This window comes from Hemicordylus capensis, chromosome 3 (genome assembly GCF_027244095.1).
Source record: "Hemicordylus capensis ecotype Gifberg chromosome 3, rHemCap1.1.pri, whole genome shotgun sequence".
NCBI classification, from domain to species: Eukaryota; Metazoa; Chordata; class Lepidosauria; order Squamata; family Cordylidae; genus Hemicordylus; species Hemicordylus capensis.
The window spans coordinates 191,190,793-191,217,892 of record NC_069659.1 but is presented as its reverse complement, the minus strand read 5'-3'; the positions used below and the strand labels follow the sequence as shown (position 1 = coordinate 191,217,892).

The 27,100-nt window shown below is 43.5% G+C and overlaps 2 protein-coding genes across 10 annotated transcripts in view; one reads left to right on the top strand and one right to left on the bottom strand.

Annotated features, from left to right (window-relative positions):
* Window positions 1–6,601, top strand: part of NELFA (negative elongation factor complex member A) — a 59,348-nt gene extending 52,747 nt beyond the window's left edge. For all 4 annotated transcript variants that reach the window (XM_053304256.1, XM_053304258.1, XM_053304259.1 and 1 more), the window contains exon 11: window positions 2,356–6,601. In XM_053304256.1, coding sequence (XP_053160231.1) covers window positions 2,356–2,540 — 185 coding nt within the window. In that variant the 3' untranslated portion in view covers window positions 2,541–6,601. The remainder of the gene's footprint in view (window positions 1–2,355) is intronic.
* Window positions 6,602–13,092: 6,491 nt separating this feature from the next.
* NSD2 (nuclear receptor binding SET domain protein 2) overlaps window positions 13,093–27,100 on the bottom strand; it is a 192,227-nt gene continuing 178,219 nt past the window's right edge. For 5 of the 6 annotated variants that reach the window (XM_053304249.1, XM_053304251.1, XM_053304250.1 and 2 more), the window contains 4 exons: window positions 23,248–23,389; window positions 22,118–22,224; window positions 19,044–19,248; window positions 13,094–14,133 (listed from right to left, as the gene is read on the bottom strand). In XM_053304249.1, the coding sequence (XP_053160224.1) occupies window positions 13,871–14,133; window positions 19,044–19,248; window positions 22,118–22,224; window positions 23,248–23,389 (717 nt within the window). In that variant the 3' untranslated portion in view covers window positions 13,094–13,870. Of the gene's footprint in view, window positions 14,134–19,043; window positions 19,249–22,117; window positions 22,225–23,247; window positions 23,390–27,100 lie in introns of all 6 variants that reach the window. The other variant, XM_053304254.1, reaches the window with a different exon arrangement.

Genomic DNA, 27,100 nt, shown 5'->3' with positions numbered 1-27,100 from the left:
CTCTGCTTGAAGAGCTCCAGTGAAGGAAAGCCCACTAGTCCCCAAGATAATTTAGCTCCATTGTCAAACTGCTCTGACTGTTAAGGAGTTTCACGTTCAGCTGAAATCTGAACTTTTTATTGTTACTATCATCATCATCAGTTAAGTTGCAGCTGAAATCTGTAACTTAGGCTCATGACATCTAATCCTGCCTTTGGGGGCAATAGAAAACAAGCCTTTGCCTTCTACATCACAGCCTTTCAGGTATTTGAAGTGCTATTGTATCCTCTCTCAGACTTCTCTGCTCCAGAATAAGCATGCCTAGTTCCTTCAGTCTTTTCTCATCGGGCTTGTTTCCCAGAACCTTGGCCATATTCATTATGCTCCTCTGAACCCCAATCCAGTTTGTCTCCTTCCTTCTTAAAGTGCTACACAGAACAGGAGATAGTACTGCAAATGAAATCTGACTAGGGTGAAATAAATTACTTCTTGTGGCTTGAAAACTACAGTTCTGTTAATGCAGCCTAAAATCACACGGGCCCTTTTTGCAGTTGCAATCACACTACTTTTCATCTTGTGCCAAGATTTTCATCTTGTGAACTTCAGCCCCATTTCCCACTTTGTCAAGACTGCAGTATTTTGAAAGTGATTCCTGACTTCGGAGGCATTGACTGTCCTTCCCAGTTTTGTGTCATTTGCAAATTTGATGAGGATTTTTTCCGCATCTTCAGTTAAGTCAGTGATTCAAATGTTGAAGAGTACCAGGCCTAGGGCAGACCCTTGTGGTACTACTTGCCCCAGTACTAGTTTTTCCTTCTAGGGTTGCGACATACCTTGTATGGCGTTAGGGACAGGGGATTCTAAGCTTGTACAGATTACCATGAAAAAGTAGGTAGGGGCAATATATCCAGGGGTAAGTGTTTTTCTATTTGTGCCACTAGGCACAGATATATCCAGGGGTTCATGGTCATGAGAACCCATGGGAATTATTTAAGCCCAGATCATCTACCTAGCCAATGTAGCCTACCTAGCCTGACCAATGTAGGTCAGAAATAGGAGTCCCCCTACTTCAGAGTTTTGGTTGTGCATGAGCATTGGACACTTTTTGGTGTTCCTAGCAGTTGGCCACCATGTTTGTAATAGAGTGCTGCAGCTACAGAGGCTGCCATCTCTGAATGTGCTGCTTGCCACAGCACACTCTATGATCCTTTGCTCAAAATGGCTTGAATAGGGCTGTGCCTGCCTCCTATTCCCTCATGGTCAATCAGAGGATGGCTGATGAGGTTATGAAATTTTCCCTTTTGGCAGTGCAGTGCATGCCAGGAAGATTCTCCTGATGGCTGGAAGACCTTCAGTGTTCCAAGCTCACGGCTGCCATCCTTGAGTGTGCTGGGCTTTTAGAATCAAATGGGGGCTCTGCTCATCTGTTAGGACCAGGGCAGGAGCGCCCCCCCACCGAAACTACCTCCACATGATTATGTGAAAGGCCTTCCCGTAAGGCTCTCCTAACATGAGGGAAGTGGGCAAATAAAGGAGGCTGGAATGAGGGTCTTGTTTTCTCATCTGCTAATGACAGATTAGCAAGTGGGGCTGGGGGCTGCAAGTGACCAGGAAGAGTGATGTCTGTGTGTAGCACAGTTCTTTCTTAGGATCTTTTTGCCAGAACACCTTTATACCTTGTTGCAAGGTGGCCTTTCCTCCATTTCAGATGTAGCCTCTGTATTGAGCAAAAGGCTGGTGCCGTGAGGATCAGCCTGTGTTTGGTTCCGAAGAGCAAAATCATACAGCCTGAAGCTCTACCCCCATGCTCACAGTTGTTCTGCCAAAAATATTTTACAGATCTGAAACAGGAACTCCACATTTTCTAGTTCATTTCAGTAGGTTAACTTAAAATAAAGCTTTGATGATAGAATGGGAATGTGGGGAGGAGAGTGGCACAACAAGATGATGTTTGGACTTCAGGTGGATTTAAAGCAGATGTAACAAAGCAACTAGGCAGGTGGAGCTTGGACAGTACCTAGAAACAGAAAAGCAGTGGCATAGTGGAAGCAGATCTTCCTTTCTTTTGAGGCAAGGATGTGACCTTGGTTGCTTCATTGCCCCAAACTTTACCTTGAGGGCCTACTCCTTTGGAGGGTTTCACCCATGTACTGGGGTTTGGAGGGGGTCCCCCCATGTACTGACCTGTCTCTCTTCAATATTCTTTCTAAACAGTAGCACACACTTCCCATAGATGAGAAATAAATGCAGCAGGAGACAGTGATGGCGCATGCCAGTGGGGATATAGTTTTCTGCAGTGCTATTATCTTCTGAGATAAATTACTTTCCTCTAGGTGTGCATTTGAACATGAAATATGTGCCTTTTTGCCTCCACAGAAAACCCTTGTCAAGAACAAGGTGACATCATCCAGATCAAGCTGAGTGAACACACGGAAGTGCTGCCAAAAGCCGATGGCACAGGAAGTACCACCATGCTAGTCGACACGGTCTTTGAAATGAACTATGCTACTGGCCAGTGGACCAGACTAAAGAAGTACAAGCCAATAACAAATGTTTCTTAAACGATTCAATAACAAAACAGTATAGACCAAACGGACCATAGAATAAGCCAACGTGTGTACATAATGTGTTGACTAAGCAGAATGACATTCCTGTGTAGGCCTTGTCACCAGCTATGCTCGGCTCAAGTGAGAGGAGGACTGAGTCGAAATGGTAGTGCTTGTGTTTTAATAAGGGGTGGGGTGGGGGGCGAAGATGTGGTGAAGAAGCTTGACTGGTCAGAGCTGAAATGCTTCCATCTTTTTTGGGGGGGGGGGAAGGAGGGAGAGAGAGAGAGAGAAGTTCACATTCAAAAGCCTTGGGAAACTGTTCTGAGGAAACACCCACAAGTTAGAGAGGATTTTTTATAATAGCAGTGCTCTCTGACTCTGCATTAAACATAAGCATTGGCGTATTTTCATTTCATCCCTGCCACCCGTAGCTTACTGCATGTGGTGTATGTCATGGTGGATGGCCCCCACTGTAGTGGCTTTACCAGTCGTCATTGTGAAAACCTGAAGGGTGTCCCTCATTTTGCCTCCAGCCACTAAAGGCCCTATACACACTGCACAGTAGCAACTGTGTGTTTTCCACACAGTGGCAGGGAGCCACGACCCATCCTAGCTCCCGGGTATGTGTGGGCCAGTACATGCATTTGTCTTGTATGTGGGCAACTCTTTTATGTGTACATGTAAAAAGCATAATTTGTAGAGTTGCCCTGAGACCAAAAGGTTGGGATGCTACCAAAGTGTCTAATTTCTTCCGCATAAATGACTCTGATTTATGCTGTGCTGCTAAATGCTCATTAAACTGGTCAGTCCCCAGCTCTTTAAAGCTGGTGCCTTAGGGTAACACGGTTTGCCCTGAGAAGTTGAGGTGCATTGTTCTTTGTGCTGGAGCCAGCCTTTATTTCCCCTAATGGTGCATTTTGCCATTTCCAACACATCCGTGACTGTTGGAATGTCATCCCTGTGTCCAGGTAGGAATAGGGTAAATATGGGTTAGAATAACAATTGAATGATTCACCCCCGATTGTTCAAGGAGTAACTTGCCCACTCATTGGAAGATGGTTCTGTGAGTTGGATTTAATAGGGAGGTACTTGTTCAGCAGAACTTTTCAATTTGCCTAGCCACAGAATTAGCTTGTTATCCCAGGATGCAAAATATGACCCGAATGATCTTTCTTGCAGCTTGGGAGCTAATGAAGTAGCAGTAACTGTTGCAAAACCTCAATGGCGGAAGCTGAGGAGACTGTGCTTCTTAGAGCAACTTCCTGGTTGTTCTGCTCTGGGCAACTTCAGTTCTACTGTCTTGGAGCTTAATGTTTGAGAATTCAGCAGTTTATATTCAGGATAATAGAAGGAATCCCATTTCATCCTATTATTCCTGGTAACTGCATAAGCTGTTGCTGGAGAGAAGTATAGAGATCATCATATAAGAAAAGACATGGCGCTGGTCCAGGCTTGAAATGGAAGGATAATTTCTTGAAGATCGGTAGCAAAGAGGAAATGAAATAAGATGTACCCAGGTGGGAAATTGCTTTCAAGTTACTTGGCATTTTGAATTTGATTGTCAAGCTGTCTTCTGATCTGCGAATCCCCTTAGAGAATTTTAAGCAAGGATGAAAGATCTTAGTTTACATTTCATTCTTATGTAACCAAACTGTGTCTAAATTTGTTAAACGGAAAATATCCTAAACTCTGTTGAAGCTGTGCTCTGATGTTACTTTCCCCAAACTCAGATGCCTGAGGGTGTGTGTGTCTTGATTCATCTTATTTTTGTCATACCCTGACTGCAACTTTTGTTTCTAAATTTTTATTTATCCAAACAGTTATTAGAAACAAATAGCAAATGTTTGGTTTAAGAATGAGATTGTTGTAAGATCACTCCTTTTAACATATTTTATACAAATTGCTAAAGATAGAGTATGAAACAATCTTTAATTAGATTAAAGCAGGGTTTTTGCTATAATCTACTCTGGTTTTACCAAAAAGATCAATGAGATTGTAGAAGAAAATGTATCAATTGCACTCGCTGCTGTTTTTAATACTGGATGATTCAAGATTATAGAAAGTGTTGTTTTAAGATTAGAAACCATTGGCAAGGCTTTGATTGATGGAAATTTAAAATGGTTGCTGGCAAAGTATGCACATTTATGCAAAACCCAGGCTCTACAGTAGTTTTTCTAACATCCAGTTTTTATCGATGGTAGCAAGACCAAGTGTTTAGTGGACATAACTTTGAAAGTGTATCACAGCTATCATTAGATATGGGATTTGGTTTAAAATTATTTTGACTCTGAGCAGTGAATCATATGACAGTTCTTTAGCTAGAAACTTTTCTTACAATTTGAAGTGACAAGATATAATTTCCCCTAGAAAACTTGTGAAGGTTGAAATGTGTGTAAATCAGTGGATCAAAAGTTCTGCATGTCACTGACATACATGGGGATTGTGACAAACTGGACAAACTGGTTTTGTGCACACACCTAGTGCCTGAACAGCCATAAGAACTTGCCACCGTTCTTGTTCATTAGCACAGATGAGTTTAAAATGTAAGCATAAGAATGACTCCAGCTCATGTTACTTTTAACAAGATGGAATGCATATGCATATATAAATACCCACCCACAAGGCAGGCAGTTTTGTAGATCGTTGCTAATGGGAAGGTGTATAATGTCTTTTCTGCTGGTTAGCTCTCTTGCATCATTGGCACTAAGTATCCTTTAACATTCAGCTTAAATGAAGGAAGCAAGAAATGCAAGTACACATAGAATGCACCCTCCCCCCAACCCGGAACAGATTGGGAGGTATGGATGTGCTCATCTCTGCTTTGTAAAGAGACTTTTTAAATTGTTCTTTCATCTCTGCAACATAATGGCTGATATATTGTACAAGAATACATCAGCCTTACAAAGCTGCATTTGTACAACTTGTGTTACAGAAGAGTAAGCACATTGTTTCTAATGGGAATATTCTTGTACAGCTTGTGCAAATGCAAGGTTACTAGGTGAACGTACTCTTGCACAGTATGTCAGCCCCTGGGACAGTTATCCAACGTTGCAAAGTGCAATTTGTGGTAGTTGCCAGTTATATTTTGAAGGTACAGATGTGCACATCTCTAGAAATGGATCAAGCTAACATGCTGCTTACATGTAGTACCATTTCTGTATCTTAAGACATGGGAGGGGATGCCTATTTTTTCACAGTAATGTGTTGGTAATATTTTGAGGAAATAACTTACTAAGGTACTTTTGAAATGAGATGTGAATTGAAAGGTATGACCTAATGAAGATGGGGGCTCTCAATCTTGGGCCCCAGATGCAGTTGGACTACAACTCCCATCATCCCCAGCTTCAAAGGCCTGGGGATGATCGTAATTATAGTCCAACCACATCTGGAGACCCAGGTTTGAGAACCCTTGAGTTAAGATGACACACAAGCTTCTAGACACAAGCTCCACAGCAAAACAAAAGATGTGAATCTCATTATGCTAGCATTCTTCGGTCAATGGTATTTCTCTGGTACTTCAGCCTGGATTTTTGGTCTGAATCGGATGAGTGGCTGTGACAAAATTCCAGTTCTTTTTTATTGTCACCAAGAATAATTAATATTCACCTGTTCAAGAATTTTGACCAAGCATTATAGTGAGTCAGCACAAACTGAACCCTAAAGGTTAACTACACTTTGAAAATTGCCTCTTTGCCCCTGCCTTTATGTTCAGTAGGATGTTGGCAGTGATGGACAGAATCAGCTTTCACAGCCTTGTAAACCCCTCCCCCCTCAATCATGCTGAAGTGCCACTTGCTAAAATCGAAGGTACTTTGACACCAACTAGCTTGAATTGCATTTTCATAGCAAGATTTGATGGAGAGAAAAGATGAGAGAAATGTATAAGCCAGAGCTCTCTAGGAATCTGGTACCTCTTAACAATATTTTTTTGTAAGAAGTTGCATAGCCAGTATAGCAACCATGTTTTCTACCTATTTTGCTTTTGTACAGATGTAAAGACCTCATGTCCTTGGGTACATATTTCCAGCACAATATAGTATGTAAAATAAAGTTCAGATTTTTCTAAAAACACACACATTTGTTTCCTTCTTCCACTAATTAAAGGTGGTCATCTTTTTTTTTTTTTAAATTCCCCCAGGGTTTGCATTAGTGAAAAAAATTACATGCTCAGAAGTTGTATAAAAAACAACCACCCAAAGGTATGAGGCACACATTAACCAGAATGCTTAAAGGTAGGGTGGAACTTGTAGTTTGAGCCAGGCTTACCAATTTTAGCAGTTGGTACCATCTTGGGGACAAATGCTCATAGTGATTTTTGGCAACATCTACTCCCTAGAGATATACCCCAGCAAAGGTTGTTCAAACCAAATTTCTAAGAAAATTTGGTGGTTCAAATGCCAAAAGGTGTATCCAACTCAGCCTTAAGGTTGCAGGCTGGGGTGAATAAGGTGGAGACCAGAGTGTGGTTGGCAGTCCTTAATTACTGGCTAAAGCTAAAACTTCAACCAAGATGATTGGCTCCCCTAGTTTTGGTGGATCAGGCCCTTTTAAGCGGTTATCAAAGTTAATGGGAAAATTTCATACAGTCTCCTCTGAATCCATCAGGTTAGTTGGAGGGGAAATATAAAAAGATACCCTATTACCTGCGTAAGTGTTCTTGTGGATCAGATGATGTTGAAAATTTGGGCCATGTTCTATTCTATTTCTATTCTATTCTATTGTAATGCTATTTTATAGCATTCCACATAGCAAATTGATTTTATCCCTTTTCTAAAAGGGATAAAATCAATTTGCTATGTGGAATGCTATAAAATAGCATTTACTTACAGGGAAAGACCAATGGATTTTTATGTAACCCATCTTCTTGCAGATAAGACTTTGTATGTTACCTCTTGTGTTGCTAAATCTTGTGCCATTGTTCACAAGATTCATCAAGTAGTGGTGAAGGTCCTCCTATTAGTTAGGTAAGCATGTGCCTATGGTTTGGGCGAACCTCTTTTATCTAAACGTAAACATGACAATTGACATAGGCTACATCAAATGTAAACTCTGTACATGCTGAAATCTGCATGTGTGTTGAAATCTGGTCAAGTACTGCAATAAAGATATTCAATTCAGTTCCTCTGGAGATAGAAAACAGATGATAGCATTACTGCACTGCGTTTTCCATGTAGTATTCTATATAGATATTATATATGCCTATTCTATTTGCCTATCCCCAAATTATTAGGGTTTTTCCATGGTGCAAAAAATTCTTTTTGCAGAGGAAACAGTTATAGTAATGAACATTTGTTGTATTATCTCCATGGAGTCATCTTTGGAGGACATTCCTGCCATTATCATTTTCATTCCTCTGACATTTTGAAGTACCATTGCCAATTTGGCCACTGATGGTCAAGACAAAAGCAATGCAATGCTATCATCTATTTTCCATCTCTATTTTCTCCATTAATTTTTTTTTGCAGAATATATTCCTTCACATTAAAGGGGCTTAGGAGTGCCCCCTTTTATGGCAAGTAGTGCCCCCCCAAAAAAGTCCCACTATTATACTCTAAGCTACAACATTGTATTGCTTAGTCAATCAGATCTTTATTATGGTCAATGACCATCAACAGAAAAGAAAAAAAGTTTTACACAAGGTATTTGTACATTTCTGACTGATATTGTCTAAGCAGAAGCTTCAAGCATACAAGCCCTAGAAGTTAAAAAGCAGAATTTAGCTACTTTATAAGTCACAGATGGGTCTCTATCATCTAAAAGAAAATTAACATAAGTCATCCAGGTGACCTAGAAATTTAGCTAATATAGGTAAAATCAAGTCTAGCCTTAGATCACGAAAAAAGCAACATCAGAGAAAACGGGCCCTAAGAAAAGCCCAGCAGTATTTTGGGTAGGTAAGAGTTTTGGGTAGGATGCTGGAACAGGTCTAGAAAGTTCCCTCAGCCACCTTTAGGAACTAGGCAACAAACTTAAATAACTCTGCAGTTCAGAATCCAATATATGCTGTTGGATGATATCTTAGAGTTTTCATGGTCAAGAGAGTAGAAAAACAGGAGAATGGCCATAAGAGCGCAATTTGCACTGGATACCCTTTTGCCAAGTAGATCAAGGGTATCAGTCCCACAGGAATAAAATTAAGCCTAAGCCAGAAGAAAATGGCAGCTCCAACTCTAATCATACCTGCTTTCATTCTCAATACAGCATTTGTGACACATCTAGGTGTGGTAATAAGAGCTCTTAGGAATCCAGATTGAACTCTTTCAAGCACTTTCAAAGCTGGTATATGGGCCCAATTCCACTCCATATAGAAGTTGTGCTAATGGCTTAGCAGATGATAATTTAATGACCGCAGGGGGTAAACTTCCTTCCTGGGCATGACGGAATCTTAAAATTGCCACAGCCAATTTGAGTTTGTGATAAAATTACTGCATCATCTGTACGCAGTAAAATAGGCAGGCATCTGTTTGCCATCTTAGAGGCATGTAGATCAAGTCCCTGCAACTGCTGAATATTTAAATATTGAATAAGGGTGCCCAAATACAACCTTGTTTAACCCTATTGTATGTAGAAATGGGGTTACACAGCCATTCCACTAAACTGCATAGAACTCCAAGGCTGGTTTTCTCATAAAGTTTATATATAAGTAACAGCAGGTATCTGTTACAGATACAGGTATCTGTATCTTAATAGTGGGATTTTTAAAATTTGGTCCAGATAAACTCTTGAAATGGAGTCAAAGGACACCCTAAAGTCCACAAATGCTGCAAAAAGTTATTTTAAGGCTACCAGCATATTTTATATTAGGTGCTGTAGTAGTAAGCAATAGTCCATGGTCCACCTACCAGATTCAAATCCAGTTTGTTCCACCTTTAAGATGTTTTCCTGATCAATCCAATCACATAACTTCCAGCTAAGATGTTTGGGATATAATTTTCTGATTATAGGTCTATATAGGCCAATTATAGACACATCTAATAGATCTATAATTGGCAGGATTCTTTTACCTTTTTTAAACAAAGGAACTATTATAGCCACGCCCCAATCAGAGGGGAGGTGGGCAGATCGATCTGCCCAAACAGAGAGGCTAAGATGGGAGCCCACCATTCCACGTTAGATTTAATCAGTTCTGCTAGAATAAAATTTCCTGGAGCTTCAGCTAAACAGTTGTTTATATCTCTGAGATTGAAACCGGAGGCCACTATTGGATATTATCAGCCAATAGGTCCCACGGGGGATTGGGAGTATCCTGCTCTCCATATTAAAAATGGATGTAGGACTCCCAATCCTCAGCTGGGCAGAACAAGCCATCCAGGTCAACCCAGAGTTGGAAAAGCCAGTGATAATCTGCCAGAATCTACTAGAATCTTTATTTCTGACAGCCAGTCAATTGCTGCCAGGTTTCTAGTGAGGCAGTCCCCCCCCCGCCCCCCGCCACTTCAATAAAACTTTATAATTGTCGATTGAAACTCGTGGAAGGATTAGTTTTATAACAAATAAAACAGGAGACAGGAGCCTTCCTGGCAGCCACACAGTCTTGATCAAACCATTTTTTAAATGGAGAGGATTTAGAACCTGCAGACCTCTTATCAGCTTTAACAAGAAACCACTGTAATATCTGATTAAGCAGATCATACGATACCATATTATTAGCTGGAGGGATTGAATTTTTTCCTTCTTCTAATATAGCCTGACATATTGAAATACTCTCTGGTAAATTGTACCAGTTATTAACTATGTTACTAACTTGGCCATCTCATTTAACTCTAGAGGGCCCCACTTCCATATCTGCCTCCACTGGATGCTTTCGCATTGCCCCTTCAAGGAATCAACTGTAAAGTTGATTGTAAAGTTGAAGACAATACCAAAAGCTTCTGCCCTTACAAAAATGAAAATTGAATAAATATGATACTTAGTGAGCAAATAACTTGAAACATGGCATGCATGATCTATATAATGAAGTCTACAAATGTGCCTAACATCAAAGTGCTCAAAAAAAAATTGCCACAGTACAGCAGGTTTTTAAAGTACTAAAAATTGAAACTTTGACCCTTTTTTGGTCCAAATTTTAGACAAGGGTATCATTCTTTCCATTTTTGGTAAAGTGACTGATGACTCTGATCATGCTCATCTAGGAAAGCAAGCTTTCATTGGTTTGGTGAAGTTGTGAGCATTGGTTCAAAAGTTAGGATGTTCCTTCCCCACTAAATGCTATAGCCAGCAAGTGCTGGCAAAATTATACAGAACACTGCCTGTCTGAGCAAGAAGCCAGCATGCTGACATACATGTCTACCAGTCAGTGTGACCTGTAACAGAGATTCCCAGATATTGTTGGCTACAATTTCCATCACCCCTAGATGCAATGGTTTTGGACTGGGAATTATGCATGTTGTAGGCAACATCTGGAAGACCCTCTTACAGGGAACACTGCTACCAGTACTCTGATATTGCAGGAGCCAGCGAGTGGCTTCTATTGCAAGTGCAAGGCCAAGGCCTCTTCCTTTAGTAATGGAATGTGAGCTCTTGGAAAGGGTGGCATGGAACAGACAGGTGAGGGAAGTAAGGTGAGTAGTTAGAGCACTGTGGGGGAAGCAGTGGTGATTTTCAGGGTGCATGGAATGATTGTGGAAATGTGCACACATGAACACCACAGATGTATTCTGAAACAAGCATATACAACACATGCATGAACAAAACAAAAATGTAAAAACACACAGTTGAAAACTCATGTGGCATACACAATACACAAAACACAAACAGGTCCCACTCAAACACACACTGACACAAGAACACAGATTTAACATAGACATGTGTGTACAACACAAATATGCGCTTATGCACAAGCTCGTGCACCCACACACAAGCATGTGCCTGTGACACAAATGCTACATATGCACATAACACACGTGCGTGCAACACATGTATAGGCACACAACACACCTGCATGTGCACAGCCAGGAAAACAAGGGCAAAGAAACATGTACACAGGAACACTCACATACCTGTATAAACACAAAAACCCTTACAGATGTGCAGAACACACCACAAATACATGCACAGGCACTCAAAAAAACCCTATGAACACAGACATGCAGACACATGCAAAAAGATGTATATGTGCAACACACACACACACACATACTGTATACACACAGATATGTGCTCATCTAAGTGCATGAGCAATACACGTGCAGCCACACATGCACGAACAGCAGGTGCTCAATGAAATGCATGCATCCATCCATCCACACACATGCACCTATGTAAGTGAAAGTATATAGGATACATTTACTCAATTCCCTCTCTGTTCAGAAGGGCTTGTTACTCAGTAAATGTGCCCAGAATTGCAGAACATTCTCTTTGTCAGCAATAAATTGTCTGTCAGACAGTGTGACTTCTTCAGCCCTCAAAGTTACTTCAGTGCATCCCAACTGTCAGAATGCTGATGGAACTATACCTGACTTACGTGATAAGGCCCTTTTAGACTTCAAGGGACTGAGGCACTTCACACCTACTTTATAAAGCATGCTGATCTAATCTCAGTGAATTTTAGCCTATTTGATGCTTAGCCACACAATCCCACTTATCTCATCATTCTCAGCCATCTTTCACAGGCTTAATCAAATCTTTTGTGAGGCAGAACATCAGGAAATGCTGACATAGCAGGAGAGGTGGCACGGGCTTGCCAGTTTGGAAGAATTTTTCATGGGACTACACTCTGGCAAAAATTCCTCTGCTAGGGCTTACATGATGTAATCCACAGCCCTACTATTTATAGGGATTTTATTCAGCAGATTTTGCGGGGGTAAAAATGCAGGGCTGCAAAAGCAGGAAAAAGGTTTATGGAAGAGAGGTTGGGGTTGACATTTGGTGGCGGGGTCAGGGGAGCTGCATTGATGAAGTAGTGCTATTCAGATGGAGGTGCCAGAACAAAAGGGCTTTAGCATGTCACCTCTACTCAAGCAACTCCAGAGTTCTGAAGAGTTGGCCAAGGCTAAGGCCCAGGAAGACAGAGAAGAACCTGTCAGAGGAGTAGACACGTGCAAAGAATAGGGCACTGAGTCTGTGGTCTGAAGACCCTTCTTCCTCAAGACAACATTGCCAAAAGCTTTTGGCAATGCCTACAACTTTCTACATCATGACCTCCTCTTAAACGAGCAAAGCAAAAGTCATGCCCATCTGACTCTGGAGTCTTGCTACTGCGTCCATGGGCTATTGCTTCAACAGGGCCTTGCTTGCCATGGAATAAGATAAGCAGAATAATCACAGAGTGAAGAAACAATGGATAGAGAAACCCCACCAAAAAATTCACAGAACTCTAAAAGAGAGCTCCCTTTTTGCTGCTACACTGTGTGATCAGAAAGAAACTGAGCAACAAGGCATGCTGTCTTGCCTGGCTAAGGAGGAGGGAGGCCATACGTCAAATCTTCTGTGATTTGCACAGCTACATTCCTGTATGTGGGATGGCACAGAATCCCCAAATAAATCTATTTTAGGGACTGCAGGGTTAATGTCTCATTTTCATGCACCATCTTGATATATCAATATCTATCTGTGAACTTAATTGCTTTTTAGAAAAACATCAGTGCATTTTAGTTGTATTTTGAAATACTTTTATTATGCAAATACAATCTAAAAAATTGGCATCGCTTTTAATATCAATTTAAATGCGTATTTAGGTTATGTATCATTTTACATTTGAAACTACAGAGAAAGTTATTTCTTTCAGAGCTTCTCATGGTTAGCACATGGTCTGCTGTTTCTTTCCCTCACACTCTTGTTCCTTAGTAGAATGTTATTACCATTAAAAAAACAAAAACAAAATATACTGGACATCCATCATACGGAAAAGACAAAGTTGAAACTGTGTGGCTATACTGGGCTCTGTGCCTCTGAATTGTAGGACGCCCACATGCCTTATCCAACAATGCGGACAAGGCATGTCACTCTCCCCAACAACGTTTCACTTCAAAAGCTAATCTTGTCTTCTATTCAACATGGTGACTACCATTCTGAAAGCTATGGATCTATACCTGAATGGGTTGGAAATTGACCTACCTCCAATTAGGAAAATACTGGAAAGAACTGTTCAAGTGTCATAACCATTATTGCTGAAGAGTAAACCTGGGTTGTCCTGAAAGTGTCTGAACTTGGCACACCATCGGTTCATGATCAGTGCAGATGCAAGCAGAACGATCTGCTGCAGTTGGCTCAGTGGATTAAAAATGACTTTGCCACAAACCCTGTCCTTGCAGAATGTGTGTCAAATGTATGTCCTTCCCTGACCCTATTCACAACTTATCTACAAGACAGTGCTGGCAGTGGGAGCCGCCGTCTGTTGGACACTATTTACATTCAGTCCGCTTCCATCTGTTTCTTTGTCTTCGCTTACACTTCAGTGTGGTTGGTTTCCTGGGGGCCTTCTTTGTCTTCTTTTCAGTGAAATTATTCCCAGTATGGTCCGAGCAGAATAACTGTCCACTTAAATTAGAACCAAGCAGCGTCTCATCTTGATGATCCTTGCAAAAGGAGTTTGGGCAGAAGTGGCAAAAGGAAACAGAAGGCCTGCCACAAACGTCACAGTGATGCCAAGGGCATTCCCATTTTCCTTCCATGAAAAGAAAACAATACCGATTCAGAAATATCCATATTCAACCAATTATCTTGTTTAAATAACACTGTATCACCATTGCCAGTTTTGAACCAAATAATATCACCATTGCCAGCATTTTATCTTATCTGTGGTATGGGGGAAAACAAAGGTAAAAGGTAAAGTGTACTGTCGAGTTGGTGTCGACTCCTGGCGACCACGGAGCCCTGTGGTTGTCTTTGGCAGAATACAGGAGGAGTTTACCATTGCCTCCTCCCACGCAGTATGAGATGATGCCTTTCAGCATCTTTCTATATTGCTGCTGCCCGATATAGGTACCAGCGGGGATTTGAACCGGCAACCTCATGCTTGCTAGGCAAGTCATTTCCCACTGCGCCACTAAACTAAGACCAACTCCTTATTGGAGTTTCTTTCTCCATATAACAGGAACATAGAGAGGCCACCCTAGCCTATAAATACACAACCTACCTTTGGAAGAAAAATGTTAAAATCAGCTGTGTTTTGTATACATTGACCCACTAAGCATCTCATCAAATAGCAACTGTAAAATAAATATTCTTTCATGATGCTGACAATCCTGAGCATTGTTATAATGGAGTTTGCAGCCAACAAGATATATCCCTGTACCAGGGCTGCTCAACTTGGCTTTGGCCCTCCTGCAGATGTTGAATGAGAACTCCCATAATCCCTGGCTATTGGCCACTATGGCTGGGAATTATGGGAGTTGTAGTCCAAAAACTGTTGGGGGGGCTAAGTTGAGCAGGCCTGCTTAAACCCATGAAATAGATAGCATCCTTCAAAGCTGTCCTTGGTTCAAGGAGTATGTGCCCCATATCAACAGAATGCTTCTGCTTCTGTGAATTTCCTTACGGAACTGTGTCTTGTAAAGGTAGAGGGGGGTGACTACGTTGCCACTTTACAGATCTCTGACAGAGGAGCGGTTGTTGTTTTTTTAAAGGCTGCCACTGCTGCTGCTGCCCTGGTTGAATGAGCCAAGAGGTGTTGGCAGATTTAACATACTGTATGCCAGTGAAATGCAGGCTTTAATCCACTTGGCTACAGTGGATTTCGAGACCTTTTGGCCCATGGAAGTGGGGAGATACAACATGAATATTTGGCACAGCTCAGTATGCTGGATGCAGACAAGAGAGAGAGAGAGAGAGAGAGAGAGAGAGAGAGAAATACAGATGGTACCATAGGGGCGAATGATGGATCAGGGAACAGTCTGGGGTAATTAGGCATAGGTGCTTATTTATGAGGTAGCAGCTACTAGGAAGGGCAGTTTATAGGATAGAAGGCGGATAGAAGGGAAGGTGATCTAGGTGGTCTATGAAGGGAAGGTGATCTAGGTGGTGGAGCGAATCTGCAATTGATCTCAGTCTCCATCTTGAATTTTTTGTGTCTGATGAATGTATTGAGAAACTTGAGATCCAAGACTGCATTGTCCATTTTCGGCACAGTGAACAGAATGGAGTAAACCCCCTTGCCCTGCTGCTGAAGAGGCACTGTCTCTACTGCCCCTATATTTTCCAGATAATGTATGGCCAGCGAAAGGCCGGAATGCTTGGTATGCAAGCATGAATGTGGGGTTGGCAAAAACCTGGTTTGGGGGTAGAGTGGTGTACTCTATTTTGTAACTGTGCTAATGGTCTGAAGGACTCACCTGTCACTGGCGGAGAGTTCCCAAGCATGAAAGAACTGTGTTAAACAACCCCCCACCAGGAGTGGCCATGAGTAAGGATTGCAGTCTAGTTACTTTAGTCTGTCCTATGAAGGGCTGACATTGCTGCCCAGTAGCCTTGTCGTTGACTCTAAACCTGTTCCAAAAGGGATGTTGTGTTCTGATTTCCCTTTCCCTGGGTCTGAAGGGAGCCCTGAAGGGATGAAAGGGCCATTTATTCTGCCTATGGCAGTCCCTGCATGTTGTGGGAAAGGCTTTTCTCTTATCTTTGGTTTCAGTGAGTAGGTCATTTAATGTCTCAATACTGAACTTGGAACCTACATAAGGAACAGCCTCCAAGTTGGAGCAAGAAGTAGCATCTACCTGCCAATGTTTCAACCAAAGGGTTCACCCGTTCACTCCAGTGGAGGCACTGGACCTGGCTGCCAACCGTACTGAGTCCATAGTGGTGGCGTTAGAAAATACAAGGGCTTGGTCCTCTTGGTGGGGGTGGTGGGGAAGCACTCAGTTGGAAACCCAGGGTGTGAATTGCCTTACTCAGTAGAGGAGCAAAGTCATCTGGGATAAACAATCCCTGAGAGGTAGAAAAACATTCAGTATGTTGATCATTGGACCACTGACCTTCTTCTTTAGTGTCATTGTTGGGATACTGGTCCCCTGGGATAATGGGGTCCCTTGGGAGTGGTTGCTCTGGAAGAGGGACCGTTCCAAAATTATACGGGGCTTGTGGCACCTGCCCAAGGGGTAGGTGAGGATCGGATGCTTTGCAGCATGAGACCTCAGAGGAATGAGGGAAGCATTGCCTATTTCTTGAGGACTTTCCTTTATCCTTACTTTTCAAAGAGTCTGCCTTTCTGAGGATGAGGATAATGGGTCTTTCTTTCGCCGTTTACATCTTGCCCTCTTTGATGGCCTGGACTGTTGGAGAGACTTATCCAGCACATCTTTAAACCATGTCTGCCTTGCTGGAGTCATTGTATTAAAAGAGCCTGAAGGAGGAGCATCCGCAATAAGGTCCATTGGTTCAGAGGGGTCCACTGGGGCTTGTCTGAAAGGTTTTTGGCTATCCTGTTGGGACTCACCGTCCAAAGAAGGCATCTGTGGCCCCGCTCCAGCACCATCCCATCGGCCCTCTCCACATTCGCACCCTTTGTGGGCCTGGTCATTGTGGCCTCGGCAGCCTAATTCAGGCAGTTGGACCCAAGCATCATCCTTCCTTCTTGCTGTGTCTCCCTCATGGTGGGTGGGGGATCCTCGTAGCTCTTGTAACCTCCGCAGCCGCAATCCAGCCCTCTGGACGAAGCTGACGATTCTGGGGCTGGCCTTGAAGGCCTGATAGAAGCCGAAAGTGAGGGCGCCACCAGGAGAGGGATTTCTGATCCCATGGCACTTGCAGCGGGAAGCATATCACTTTCTTGGGTCCCAGACAGGCAGGGGAGGATTTGGCATTTTCTACCTCCCTGGGCACGGCAGCACTTGCAGCCTGGTGGTGGAAGGCCTGACGGCTCTTCCCTCAGATCCCCAATGGTCAAGGTAGCTGGGGCAGCAGATGACAATGAGGGTCTTGGGGTGCTTGGTACACTGCTGGGGACCTCAGTGGATGAAAACTTGCCAGCTTCCAATTGCCTCTAGGAACAAAGAAGTTCCATATCCAAGAACTGCTCTGCATCCTAGCTGCAGGCTCCAGGGAAGAGATAAGCAGGAGGATCAGGATAGAAAGGGATACAGAGAAGAAAAATGGCTTTTTAAAAAAAGCAATCAGAGAAGGAGATAATGCTGGAAGAATAGAAGAATTGAAAAGGAGCTCAAAGGAGTAGTTATAATGTGGGAAAGAGACGGCTTTTGGGAGAGAGAAAAAGGGCTGTCTGGAGCAGATGCAGGACTATCAGAACTGGGTGGGGTTATCCTTCCCAGGGCTATTCAAGCTTTCTAAATTAATTTGCACAGTCCTGCTTCTGGAGCAACAAGGAAGGATTGGACCCAAGCATCATCCTTCCTTCTTGCTGTGTCTCCCTCATGGTGGGTGAGGGATCCTTGTAGCTCTTGTAACCACGAGAGAGAGAGGAGAGCTGGTCTTGTGGTAGCAAGCATGACTTGTCCCCATAGCTAAGCAGGGTCTGCCCTGGTTGTATATGAATGGGAGACATGATGTGTGAGCACTGCAAGATATTCCCCTCAGGGGATGAAGCCGCTCTGGGAAGAGCAGAAGGTTTCGAGTTCCCTCCCTAGCTTTTCCAAGATAGGGCTGATGAGAGAGATTCCTGCCTGCAACCTTGGAGAAGCCGCTGCCAGTCTGTGAAGACAATACTGAGCTAGATAGACCAATGGTCTGACTCAGTATATGGCAGTTTCCTATGTTCCTATGAGGTCCTCTTTCAGCAGAAGATAATATATCGATGAATGGAAAGGATTAGCAATGGGGAGGATTGGGAATTCCCTGGAAGTCACTGGCACAAAAAACTCTGGACTGTCAAGTTATGGCACATCTCAAGCTTTTTGTTAAGACCTGAAGGCAGTCTCTCAATAGGCCCTCTTATACTATTTAACTACACTTTAACAAAATTTAATATCGACAAAGGAATAATCTTTGGAAAAAGGTGTTAAATTCTTTAGTTAAATAGTTAAATTCACAATAGTTAAATTCTTAATGAACACTTCTTCAGGATCAAGAATGTTTAGAAGCCTTGGCTGACAGGGTACATTGGCCATCAGCTGATGCTGCTATGCACATGACAGACAGCCCAGAGATTCTGCACAAGCAAGCAGTTGCACAACTATTTAAACCTGTGTGTCCGCAATTGTGCAGCACTACTTACAGTGGCTGGCACGATATACAAAGCAAATGGTGACCAGAGGGTATTGTGGCACCACTGCTATGGATACAGAAGCAGTGGTGTCACTGGGGAGGACACCAGTTGCACAAGCAGCATTCCTGTAGTTTCTCCCATTTATCACAAAGGGAGAAAGTACAGTAATGTTGGTTGTGCCACCAACCTTCCTAGAGGCATGGCTGTTTCTGTGACCATAGCAGTGGTGCTACAATACCATCCTGTCACCGTGAACACTGCTTATTATGTCAGCCACTGTAAGCAGTGCTGCGCAATTGCACGCCCATTACAGTTTTAAGTACTTGCACAACAGCTGGCTTGTGCAACACCACCAGGCAGCCTATCACATGCACAGCTGATCCTAGTACCTGCTAACTCGCAACTTTATTTGTACTTACCAAAAGGGCGTTTTACCAAGTCAAGGCAAGAGAGATGGTATGCCTTGGTACAAGATTTTCTGTCACATAATACAAGCTGGCCTCCATCACCACAGCGGAAACAGTAATCCTCGGATTTTTTCCTTGCTTCATTCTTCATTTTACGTCTCCTTGTTCTTCGTTTCATCTTCTTTCCTTTCTCCTCTGAAGCACTAGAGGATGAATTCTAAAAACAGATGCATTGCAAAATGACAACCTCCCAAATCCACAAGTGATCAGTGTTGCATTCAAGAGAAAAAATAAAGTATCATTTGTATAGCGCTTTTTGAATGTGCAAAGCACTTCACATGTATTGCTCTGATATAGGCCCTATCACAACCCTGTAAGATAAATATTATTATCCCCATATTGCAGCTGGGGAATTGAGGCTGAGAAGGAGTGACTTTCCCAAGGCTACCTAGTTGAGTTTATTGCCCTGTCCTTGCACAGTCAGTGGGGAACCTGGAGTGCATGCCAGCTTCAAACAAATGCCAAGTCCTCTCCTCTCCCTAAAACACTGTTGCTTTAGGACAGCAATGCCCAGATATGGGAGTAGGGCTGGCTGGGTACACCATGGGAGGTATTTCCAAGTAAACATACATAAGATGGTGCTGTAAGGCAATTTCCAGAGAGGATGCCGTCCCCTGGGGAAGAGGGAATTGACCGAACGAGTGACTTTCTAGGATGCATTCTGCTTGTGCCCGCCTGAAGGGCACAAGCAGCTGCTGTTCTAGCCCATTCCATCCATCTCCACTGCTGCTCCTCAAGCAGAAGCAAGGGGCTCACTTAGCCAAATGTATCTCAAGCGGTGATGGAAGGATGGGTGAATAAGCAGTGCCCACACCCACCCACCCACCCCAGCAAAAGCGCTGCCAATGGAGGCTGTGCAGTCATGCTTATGGGTGAGGCTTCCTTTTGGACCTGACTGGCATCTGAAGCACTAGGCTTCATTCTAACCCAGGCCGGGGGGGGGGGCGGGGGGCGCTTGTCCATCTTTTTCTAGAAAGGAGCCTCTTGCAACCCACCAAAGAGAGTCAGGGTGGGTGGACAGACATCCACCCGCTGTGCAAAAGAGGCCCTGCAGAGTGCCTTGGAAAGAAGCAAGTTTGAGGGCGCCTGCTCCCAGGGAAGCGGTGTTCCGTCTTGCTAACCTCTGCTCTCTTGTCGCTGCCACTGCTGCCTCCCCAGCAGTGCACTTTTTTGGGCTTGATCTCTTCCATTCAAGCATCCCATTCATTTGTGGGTTGCTTGATTGGAAGAGACAAAGTTGTACAAATGTGCTGCTGGGAAGAAAGCAGTGGCAGTGAGCAATGGGGCAGAGGGATGGAAGAGAAAGGCATTGCTACAGCCACAGCAGCGGCAGGTAGGCAGTGTGGGGAGGCCAATGCGGGGGCCAGAGGCTTGGAGTCAGGGAGTAAGGTAAGAGAGATGAGCTCCAGCTCAGGGGCAAGGCTGCCCAAGGGCATCTGGTCTCAGGTGGCCAACTGCACTAAGCTACTGCTGCTCAACAGCAGGACAGGTCAGGAGCTCTTCATGGCTTCTGCTATTGGTGCAGGATATTCCTATCTGTGGGCCAACAAAGAAGTCCCAGAAGGTTGGACCTGGCTCCTGGGCCTGATGTTGTGCGGGCCTACTCTAGTCTCAAGGCACATACCCCTCCAGACCTCCGCCATGAGCTGTTAAGCTTCAAGCCTTTCCAGTCATTTTTCTCAAGCATTTTCTATTTCCAACTAGTATTTGCACAGTGAATGAAACCTGGGCTGCAGTGGCAGCAGGCTGCGGCTGAATGGTGGGTCCTGTGACTGGTTTAATGGGAGGAGAGGGCTCGATTGTCACTGATGGCATTTGCTAATCCCCAAACCCCTGGTTTAGGTTCACAGCAACTCAGCATCTTCCACCAACTAGATCTACTGAGGACACAGTAGGCTTTTCTATCCACAAAGGCCTAGCAGTCTTCATCCACATGTTTGTAAACTTGAGGACTCAGTACTTTAATGCAACCAATCAACACAGGGCTATATTGGAAGAACATTTTGAAGCCTTAGATGGATCAGAATATGGCAACTTGCTTTTAATGGGGTGAGAGTGAGAGAACATATAAGCCTAGCACTTCAAGCAAACACACTGGTTATTAGTTCACTTCCAGATGTAATACAAAGTGCTTCTTACAATGACTTATGAAGCCCTAAACAGCTTGGTCCCTTCATACCTTAGGCAAAGCCCATTCTCATATAAGCACTTAAAAGGCTGACTGGAAATATCTAACTAGAGTTCACATTTAAGTAAAGGTAAAGTGTGCCATCAAGTCGATCACGACTCCTGGCACCCACAGAGCCCTGTGGTTGTCTTTGGTAGTATACAGGAGGGGTTTACCATTGCCTCCTTCTGTGCAGTATGAGATGATGCCGTTCAGCATCTTTCTATATCTTTGCTGCCCGATATAGTACCAGCAGGGATTCGAACCGGCAACCTTCTTCTTGTTAGTCAGCATTTCCCTGCTGCACCACACATCTAAGTCCCACGAGATAATGTCAAGAAAGGCCCAGCACTCTAAGTGTTCACCCCAGTTCTGGAATCCTCTTTGCCTCGGGGAAGTGTATGTGCGCGTAAACTGAGATCTAAATTATGAGATTTGTCTACATTATTTTCCTCTAATACCATTTCATCACCACCAAACATTTAACTGTATGAGCTAAAGGCCATAACAAAAAGGGAAATTTACAGAGCAAAGGACTGAACTCATTCCCTCCCCCTGGCAAAGGTCCCAACAGATTAGCTCTGGTGTTCCTTGCTGTAAAAGGCCAAACAGAGACAATTTGGCAACAGAAAACAAACAGTTGCATTAAATAGAGCATTTTAATACAGTTTTGATATTAGATTTTCTAGGCTTAAATATATATAGTCTGGGCATGTCACTGAATGTATTTCGAATTACAGGTTCCTATTTTAATTGTTTTTATCAGCTGCCTGTCATCCTGAGACCTTGGGGCTAGGTGGGATTAGAAATGCAGAGAAGCAAGGAAATGAATATTCTACTCTTCATGTACTTTACATACCTTTGGTCTGTCACCAAGGAAGCCACTACAGTTAGGAGCACCACATTTACATGCTGTTTTTTCATTGCCCAGACAGTCAAGATTGTAATTAAATGTCAGTTCTGTCCCTGAATAGGGGAAAACAAGAGAGGTACTACTTGTAGTTTTGTCAAAAAAGAATGAAAATCAACATTATTTCCATAGGACTGACCCTTCGCCACCAATGTGGAGTCATAGAAAAACCAACTATGTTGAAAGGAGCAGCCAAGTAGACAACCTCAAATGCCTAACCTTGAATTGTTTATTTGTTGAATTCAGCATTTTAAATTTTGTTTGTCAACCTGTCTCCCTGTTCTTCCCTGCCCTCTTTCTTTCCTCCTGGCTTTGATTTTTAAATTGGAAAGTTTTAATAATTGAAATTATATACTGTGGGCTACTTTGGTCAAAATGTGTGATACAAATCTATTTTTAAGTGTTCTTTTATGTGTGGGAAATACCGACTACCAATTTAAAACAAAAACATTTTTTGTTGAAGCCTGGAGTGCAAGATCAGTTTATGAAAGGGAAGATAGACATAAAAACAATACATCTGGCTTCAAACCACAGTTGGGTGTGCACACAAAGGTTTTATGCAGAGGGACTTGCCCACTCAAGTTTGGAGCCAAAGGCAGCTCTACACATGAAGAGCTGGTCCCAGCATTGAAGTACATAAGGAAGCCCATGAGCACTCAAAAGCCAATTGTTTACAATGCAGAGTAATTGTGGAAAACCAGGAATCAAGTTCCTTCACCAGACAAGGAGAATCTTACACCTGTTTTTTAAAGAGCAGAAGCAGATTTCTATGGTGCATTTGTATATTCAGAATCCACCTGTTTTTAGGTAGTCTGAAGCAGAAGAAACTTCACTGATAACTGGAATTTGTGTGTGTGTGTGTGTGTGTGTGTGTGTGTGTGTGTGTGTGTGAGAGAGAGAGAGAGAGAGAGAGAGAGAGAGAGAGAGAGAGAGAGAGAGAGAGAGAGCGCGAGCGAGCACAGAAGAAACATAAGCCACGAAAAACAACCAAACTTTAAACCTATTCACATGCAGTGTAATCAGCACATGAAAAGTTGAGCAGCAGAAAGGATTTCACAGGTTTAACATGCAGTATGTACCTGCAGGAATATCACATACAGCAAACAGTCCTACACGGGTATCACCATGTACTGTCCATTTCAGAGTTTCACAATTTGGCTGGCAGCTGTGATTCATAAAACGAGAATAGTTTCCTTTGGGGCCTGCATCTATTATACGATCCTGGAATGTGGAAATCCAACAGGGTGAAATTTTATTGACAGCAAAACATTTAAGCATTTAAACATTGCTCTCACATGGATGTCAACCACATCATGCGTTCAATTTCTAGCGCTTCTCAACAACACAATATCACAATATACAGGTAAATTCTGTAAAGAACCGCAGTGGTAACCATATTAAGCTTACAGATGGCTTGATACAAATGCTTCCAGACCATTATAAAACATACTCAATGGCCATAACTTGTTAATAGAAATAAGAGTGCCACACCATGTACTGCAGGTCTCCAGCTGTCCAGCAATGCCCTCCAAAACCCCAAATCTTGGCAATTTCCCACAAAAAATAACTCTCTCCCTCTCTCTCTATGGGGGGGGGGGCAGCAGGGAGAGGGAGAGATATTTACACAAAAGAGTGACAAAAGGGCTCTTTTCAACAAAATGGTGGCTGTAAATTACCTTGGAGGTAATTTCTGGCCATCTAAGAATAAACGGATTTTTACCCTTTTTGTTCACTGAGGCTGGATCTCCATTGCCCAGCCACAGATGCACGAAACTGCGGGCGTCAGGACCATGTGTGATGAGGTCCACCTATACTGTAGATCGTCTGTCTATCTATCTATCTATCTATCTATCTATCTATCTATCTATCTATCTATCTATCTATCTATATTTTAAAACACTTCATAAAGTAAACAAGATGTTGGGGATCATCAAGTGATGGAAACTGAGTACTGTGTACTGGTCACCTTAAGGAGGACACTGTAGAACTGGAAAAAGGTGCAGAAGAGGGCAACCAAGATGATCAGAGGCCTGGACAACCTTCTTTATGACTACAGCAACTAGTTATCCAGATGATTAAAGCATCTGGTGCTTTTTAGTTCGGAAAACAGACAATTACTGGGAGACATGTTAGAGACATGTTAAAAACAAAATCATGCATGGAGTAGAGAGAGTGGATAGAGAGAAATTTTTCTCCCTCTCTCACAACACTAGAACCTGGGATCATCCCATGAAACTGAAGGCTGGGAAATTTATGACCAACGAAAGGAATTACTTTTTCATATGGTGCATAATTAATCTGTGGAATTCTCTACCATGGGATGTGGTGATGGCCACTAGCTTGAAGGCTTTAAAAGGGGCTTAGACAAATTCATGGAGGACAGCTCTATCAATGGCTACTAGCCTGGTGGCTGTAGGCCACCTCCAGCCTCAGAAGCAAGATGCCTCTAAATTCCAGTTATAGGGGAGCAACAACAAAAGAGAGGGCATGCCCTCACCTACTGCCTGTGGGCTTCTTAGAGGCATCTGGTGAGCCACTGTATTAGGGGTGTGCAATTCGGATTTTCGGTGATTCGGTTCGGGACCCGAACCGAATCACCCCTGTTCTGTTTTGTGCCCGAATATGGGCCACCCGAATCACCCTTTATTCGGTTCGGATTTGGATTTAATCCGAATCGATTTGGGGGGGCAAGGGGCCCAGGGGCAAAATATTGGGGTGGGGTGGTAATGCCCAATGGGTGGAAGCTACCACCCCAATTTCAGGGGGATTGGGCAAAGGGCTGATTTATGGGGAATTTTTGAAGTTTTAGTGACTTTGGGGCAGTTCGGGGGCATAGCATGGGATCTGGGCAAAAAGAGTAGGGAGGGGTGGTAGTGCCGAATGGGTGCAGGCTACCACCCCAATTTCAGGGGGATTGGGCAAAGGGCTGATTTTTGGGGAATTTCTGAAGTTTTCGTGTCTTTGGGGCAGATTGGGGCAGAAAGTGGGGCCTGGGGCAGAATAGTGGGGTGGGGTGGTAGTGCCTAATGGGTTCAGGCTACCACCCCAATTTAAGGGGGATTGGACAAAGGGCTGATTTTCTGGGAATTTTTGAAGTTTTTGTGTCTTTAGGGCAGTTTGGGGGCAGAAAGTGGATCTGCCCCAAAAGAGTGGGGTGGGGTGGTAGTGCCTATTGGGTGGAGGCTACCACCCCAATTTCAAGGGGATTGGGCAGAGGGCTGATTTTTGGGGAATTTTTGAAGTTTTGGTGTCTTTGGGGCAGATTGGGGGCAGAAAGTGAATCTGCCGCAAAAGAGTGGGGTGGGCTGGTAGATAGTGCCTAATGGGTGGAGGCTACCACCCGTCCCCAATTTCACCCATCCCCTCAGAAGTTTTTCTGAAGGGATGTTATTCCCTTATTTTCTGAGGTGTGAATTCTCATTCTATGATAGCAAATGAGATTTTTTTCAATTAAACAACTCTCATGACCCCACTTTCACTTTTTCACACTCTCATTTACTAAGAATATGATGAATGGATCAATCTAGCACACTGCGCCTTATGAAGAAAAACCTCAGAAATTCTCCAAAATTCAGCCCTCTGCCCAATCACTCTGAAATTGGGGATGGGTGGTAGCCTACACCCATTAGGCACTATCTACCAGCCCACCCCACTCTTTTGGGGCAAATCCACTTTCTGCCCCCAATCTGCCCCAAAGACACCAAAGCTTCAAAAATTCCCAAAAAATCAGCCATCTGCCCAATCTCCCTGAAATTGGGGTGGTAGCCTCCACCCATTGGGCACTACCACCTCACCCCACTCTTCTGCCCCGGGCCCCAATTTCTGCCCCAAAGACATGAAAACTTCAGAAATTCCGCAAAAATCAGCCCTTTGCCCAATCCCCCTGAAATTGGGGTGGTAGCCTGCACCCATTAGGCACTACCACCCCACCCCACTTTTTGCCCAGATCCCATGCTATGCCCCCGAACTGCCCCAAAGTCACTAAAACTTCAAAAATTCCCAAAAAATCAGTCATGAGCCGAATCACCCGAATTTTTTGGCCCCGAAATTCAGGTGATTTGGCTCGCCCCCCCCAAATATCGGGGGGCATCGGGGGTGATTCGGTTCGGCCCCAAATTGCCCAAAATTGCTCGTTTCGGGCACAGATCGATCTGTGCCCGAAATTTTTTGCACATCCCTACACTGTATGAAACAAGATGCTTGACTAGATAGGCCTTGGGCCTGATCCAGCAGGACTTTTGTTATATTTCTTAAATGTAAACAATATTATAGTGTTCTACCAGGTGTGCTCATTGTACCTGTTCTTTTGTTTTTGTTACCTGCCCCAAACCTTCAGCACAGAGTGGCCTATATATCTAAGTAAAATAATCACAACAGAGCAGACTCCACACACTTCATGGAAATGTGATTTAAGAACACCCACAATATTTTGGGAAGTGGTATTAATTGTAAAAAAAAGTAGCTTTATTGAAATATTGATATTAGGAAATCTGCTTAGTAAATGTCTAGATCTGACTGTGTTGCTGTGCTCAGGGAATGTACTGTCATGCTTCAAGGGACAGACCCCCACAAACATCTTCGGACACTCAATAAGACTGCAACTTCAGCAGTGTTTTGGCCAAGGACTCTGACCAATGCTGAAGAAAAACAGGTTGCTCACCTGTTACTGATGATTGGTAGTGATCCATTGTTACCCGTTAGAATGGGTTTTGCGCCTGCGCAGAAGCCTCTTGGTGTCGAGTACCACAGCTCCTTTTCAGCACCTGCGCCCCACCCCATGTGACCATGTGGCTATTTAAGGCAGGAGGAAGCACAGGCACCTTGGAGACCGATGAAGCAGTCGAGAAATCTGATGTAGCAGGTAAGTTCTACTAACAAAGGTAAGTACTACTGCGGAGAGGAGGTTCGGGAGGGTCTAATGGATATCGACAA